Source organism: Vulpes vulpes, chromosome 15 (assembly GCF_048418805.1).
Source record: "Vulpes vulpes isolate BD-2025 chromosome 15, VulVul3, whole genome shotgun sequence".
Taxonomy (NCBI): Eukaryota; Metazoa; Chordata; class Mammalia; order Carnivora; family Canidae; genus Vulpes; species Vulpes vulpes.
Window position 1 is genome coordinate 69,023,176 of NC_132794.1, and position 5,224 is coordinate 69,028,399.

The 5,224-nt window shown below is 45.4% G+C and overlaps 1 protein-coding gene across 1 annotated transcript; it reads left to right on the top strand.

Annotated features, from left to right (window-relative positions):
- Window positions 1-1,086: 1,086 nt before the first annotated feature.
- LOC112917352 (small ribosomal subunit protein uS10-like) lies at window positions 1,087-1,611 on the top strand. The gene has a single exon (XM_072738820.1). It carries the CDS (start codon window positions 1,194-1,196, stop codon window positions 1,566-1,568), a length of 375 nt encoding a protein of 124 aa, XP_072594921.1. The 5' UTR covers window positions 1,087-1,193; the 3' UTR covers window positions 1,569-1,611.
- Window positions 1,612-5,224: the final 3,613 nt, after the last annotated feature.

Below are 5,224 nucleotides of genomic sequence, written 5' to 3' on the forward strand. Positions count from 1 at the left end.
TCTGACAATAAATAAATAAATAAATAAATAAATAAATAATCTGTTAGCCTTATTTGTCTTTGTATGTAATATGTCTTTTTACTCTGGCTGCATTTATTTATTTATATTTTTATTTTTAAGTTAGTTCCTTGCCCAGCATAGAGCCCAACATGGGGCTTTATTATTATTTTTTTTAATGTTTAAGATTTATTTTTTTAATTTAATTTTTTTTTTTTTTTTATGACAGTCACACACAGAGAGAGAGAGAGAGAGAGAGAGAGGCAGAGACACAGGCAGAGGGAGAAGCAGGCTCCATGCACCGGGAGCCCGATGTGGGATTTGATCCCGGGTCTCCAGGATCGCGCCCTGGGCCAAAGGGAGGCACCAAACCGCTGCGCCACCCAGGGATCCCCAACAGGGGGCTTTAACTTGGGACCCTGAGATCGAGACCTGAGCTGAGATCAAGAGTCAGACGCTTAATTGACTGAGTCACGCATGTGACCCACTCTGGCCTCCTAAGTATTTCTCTTTATCACATTTTAAAAACAACTTATGATACACCTTGGTATAGGTTTTTTGGAGGAGAAGGAGCTGAGTCCAGTGTCCTTTATTGGTGGTACACCACAGGGAGGCCTCCCTAAGCCCGTCCCACTCTTTAGGGATTTGGGGATTGAAACTGTAGAGTCTGCGTATGTTGAGAGATTGAGTTGGGGTAAACACTCTCAAGCAGCTAAAGGCCTCTCTCTTCTTCTTGTGCTCTTGCTGGGGGTGTTGGCCTAGGAAACTCTTACTTCTTGGAGGCCATGTGGGCCATAAGGTCTACCACCCTATTACTGTAATCAAATTCATTGTCATACTAGGAAGTGACTTTGACAAAGTGGTCATTGAGGGCAACACAAGCCCCAGCATCAAAGGTGGAAGAGCGAATATCTCTATTAAAAATGCAGGACAAACCTGGCCCTCAGTGCAGCCCTGGATGCCCTTGAGGGGGCCCTCTGGTGTCTGTTTCACCACCTTCTTGATATCATCAAATATGACAGCTTTCTCCAGGCAGCAGGTCAGATCCTGCTGACACATTGAGAATAGAAACATGGAAGACCGCTCTTTGAGGAAGACGCAGTCACAGCGAGAGGGGAGCCCAGGACGCCCTGCTCCTGCTCCTGACTCCCCGCTGGTCACCAGGAACAAGTCGGTCAGGAAGCTGCACCACAACCATGGCACTTAAAGACACTGGGAAGACCCCCGTGGAACCAGAGGTGGTGAGTCACCGAATTAGAATTACTCTAACCAACCACAACGTAAAATCTTTGGAAAAGGTGTGTGCTGACTTGATCAGAGGTTCGAAGGAAAAGAATCTCAAAGTGAAAGGACCAGTGAGGATGCCTGCCAAGACTCTGAGAATCACTATGAAAAAGACTCCTTGTGGTGAAGGTTCTAAGACTTGGGATCGTTTTCAGATGAGGATCCACAAGCGACTCATTGATCTGCACAATCCTTCCGAGATTGTTAAGCAGATTACCTCCATCAGAATTGAGCCTGGAGTTGAGGTTGAAGTCACCATTGCAGATGGCTTAAATCAACCTTTTTAATAAATTGATTATCTGTTGTTAAAAAAAAAAAAAAAAGAAGAAACATGGAAGACCATGTTGGTGAGCTTCCCATATAGTTCAGAAATTACTTTGCCCTCAGCCTTGGCAGTGCCATTGGAAGCAGGGATGATGTTCTGGGCAGCCCATGGCCGTCATGCCACAGCTTACCAGAGAGGCCATCCAGTCTTCTGGGTGGCAGTGATGGCATGGACTGTGGTCATAAGTCCCTCCATGATGCTAAGGTGGTCACGGATGACATTAGCTGGGGGGGGGGGGGGGCAAGCAGTTGGTGGTGCAGGAAGCATTTGAGGGTCCTGAGGGAGTTGTCATACTTCCTATGGTTCATGTCCATCACATACATGGAGGCATCAACAGAAGGGGCAGAGGTGGTGACCTTTTTGACTCTACCTTCAAATGAGCCCTAGCCTTCTCCAAGGTAAAGACACTAGTAGACTCTACAACATATCCAGCACCAGGATCACCCCACTTGACATTGGTGGGGTCTTACCCCTCAAAGATGGAAATGAGCTTTCCATTGTTGACAAGCTGCCCATTCTTAGCCTTGACCGTGCCATTGAACTTGCCACATGTGGACTCTTACTAGAATATGTAGACCATGTGGTTTTGAGATCAATGAAGGTGTCATTGATGGCAACAGTATCCCCCTTGGGGCACCTGGCTGGCTTAGCTAGTACAGTATGCAACTCTTGATCTTGGGGTTGTAAATTTGAGTTCCACATGAGTATAGAGATTACTTAAAAATAAAATCTTAAAAAAAAAAAAAAAAGGCCTGGTAACCAGATCCAGATATCCAATATGGCCAAATCCATTTACTCCAACTTCTACCATTGTGTCTTAGGGACCCAGCTGGCATTACACAAGATGTAGCTGTCTGTTGAGTTGGGAGGAGCAGAGAGCCTGGTATAGTTTCTTTATGTGGATTGTGCTTGGTGTTCATTAAGTGTCTTAGATCTATGGATTTATCAAAAAATTTTAAAAGATTTTATTTATTCATGAGAGACACAGAGAGAGGCAGAGACACAGGCAGAGGGAGAAGCAGGCTCCCTGCGGGAAGCCCAATGCGGGACTCGATCCCAGGACCTCAGGATCACACCCTGAGCCAAAGGCAGACGCTCAACCACTGAGCCACCCAGGCATCCTGGATTTATCAAATCTTCATCAAAGTTTTCATCAAACTTAGAAGTTTTTCAGTTATTTTTTTTCTTTTCCTTCAAGTATTTCTTTTTTCTTATCCTCCTCCCTCTTTGGGAGACTCTAATTACACATATATACTTGGCACTGGAAGGCATGTCACAGGTTGCCAAGGCCACATTGTTATTATTTTGATATCTTTTTCCTTTGTGTATTTTATTTGGGATAGTTTCTGTCTCTGTATTCAAGTTTACTAGTCTGTGACATCTAAGGTTCCATTCATCCATCTAGTGTATTTTTTATCTCAGACATTATAGTTTACATTTTTAGAATTTCAATTTGGGTCTATTAAAAAGTTATATTTCTCTACTTAACATGGTCAGTCTTTGCTTTATCTTCTTACGCATATGGAACATAGTTATAACTGTTTTAATGTCTGTGTCTCCTAATGCTATCATCTGGGTAATTTCTGGGTAGGGGTTTTTTAATTGATCGTTTGTTTTTTTTTTTTTTCTTTGCATTCTGGGTCATACTTTCCAGGTTCTTTGTGTACGTGCTAATTTTTATCAGTTGCCAGACGTGGTGAATCTTATTTTCTTGGGTGCTCGATTTTTTGTATTCTCATCAATATTCTTGAATTTTGTTCTGGGGATGCAAAAGCACTTCACAACAGTATGGTCTTTTTTCAGGTCTTGCTTTTGTTAGATGGAGCCAGAGGAGTGTTCCCGTTTTCACCCACTTCGGAGTCAAAAAGTCTTGTGAGTGCTCTACTCAATACCCCCCTAATTGTGAGGTTTCCAGTTTGGTCTGTGGGAGCGAGCACTCCATATGTGTGAGTTCCAGGGATTACTCTAATCATATCAGTTGATTCTAACAGTGCTTCTAGTAGTTTTTTCACATGCAGGTACCAAGCTGAATGAGTGAAGAGGTTACCCTTTGCAGAACTCCAGAGTCGTCTCTTTCCGCAGCTCATTCCTTTTTGGTTCATGGTCTTGGTATCCAGTGTCTTGAGAACCATTCTTTCATATATTTTGTTGGGTATTTTAATCATCTTAGGTGGGGATGTAAATCCAGTCCTGGTTACCCCACCTCAGCTGGACCCAGAGATCCTCGTGATGGTTTGTTCATTTGTCCAGTGGGCACTTACTTTGGAGAGCTTGCTGGGGCCGCCTCGCAGTGGTCTGTGGCTCTCCAGACACCCCAGATTTTCCTATCTCAGGGCCTTTGTGCAGGCCCTCTCCTCTGTCTGGAATGCTCTTTCTAGCTGTACTTCCCTCTCTCAGCTCAGAGGCCTTCTCTGACTACTCTGTGTAAAGTGAATTGCTCTCTTTTTTTTTATTTCCCATCACACTTCTGCTTTCCTTTACAACTTCTTTTACTAGAATGTAGGCAGGAATTTCTGTCAGATTCCCTGGAACCAGCTCAGGACTAGGCACACTATAGGTGTTCAATAAATATTTATTGAATGACTGAGGTCTCTATATTTCATGGTACCTGTTCATATAACAGAGCTCCGTTAAACTGGGGGTGCTTGGCTGATGGGAGCACAGCTCCCTGCCCTAGGTCCCCAACAGGGAAGGGATGCAGAACCCCTGGTCGGAGGCCACACTCTCCTTAGTGATAACTGAAGGCCCCCGGGTGCTGGCCAGGGGAGGGCTGACAGGTGGGGCTGATGAGTTCCAGACCCAGGCCTCTGGGCCCCGGCACAGCCCGACAGAACCGGACGCTGGGCAGGAGCCAGAGCCAAGCTTCCATGACGTCGCTGCCTTCAAGGGCCATGGTCCCCCCTAGCCCCTTGGTGGGGCTTCGGGTCTCAAAGCTGTGTGCCTGGTTTGAGTCCCAGATCTGGTTGTGTGACCAGTGACAACTATCAGAACACTCACAGAGTAGGCTTTATAAAGTAAAAAGTTACTTTAAAAACCTCTGTAGGGATCCCTGGGTGGTGCAGCGGTTTAGCACCTGCCTTTGGCCCAGGGCGCGATCCTGGAGACCCGGGATCGAATCCCACATCGGGCTCCCAGTGCATGGAGCCTGCTTCTCCCTCTGCCTGTGTCTCTGCCTCTCTCTGTCTCTGTGTGACTATCATAAATAAATTTAAAAAAAATTAAAAAAAAAAAAAAGAAAACCTCTGTAAACCAAAGACAGGTGCTCCCTGAACTGGCAAGGCCTTAGGGAGCTTCTGTCCTGAACCCCTGCTTTTGACGAAGGGAGAGCCTCAGGTTTAACTGAAATAATGTATGTAGACTGCTTAGCACGAGGCTTGGGACTTTGTGTTTTTATTCTATCTACTAACCACCTGCCTACCGCTGGCTAAGCAACCTGTGCCTCAGTGCCTCCTGGCTTCCCAGCCCTTCCTGCCTCAGCTGGAGACCTTGGTCCATCTCTCTCTCTCTCTTTTTTTTTTTTTTTTTTTTTTTTTTTTGAGAGAGAGAACACGGCCTGAGCTGGCGGGAGGAGCAAATGGAGAGAGAGCAATAAATTCCCTGCTGAGCAGGGAGCCCAAT

What these genes read in the sequence shown, in the direction of transcription:
- LOC112917352 (XM_072738820.1), top strand. Translation starts at nt 1,194, where the DNA reads ATGGCACTTAAAGACACTGGGAAGACCCCCGTGGAACCAGAGGTGGTG.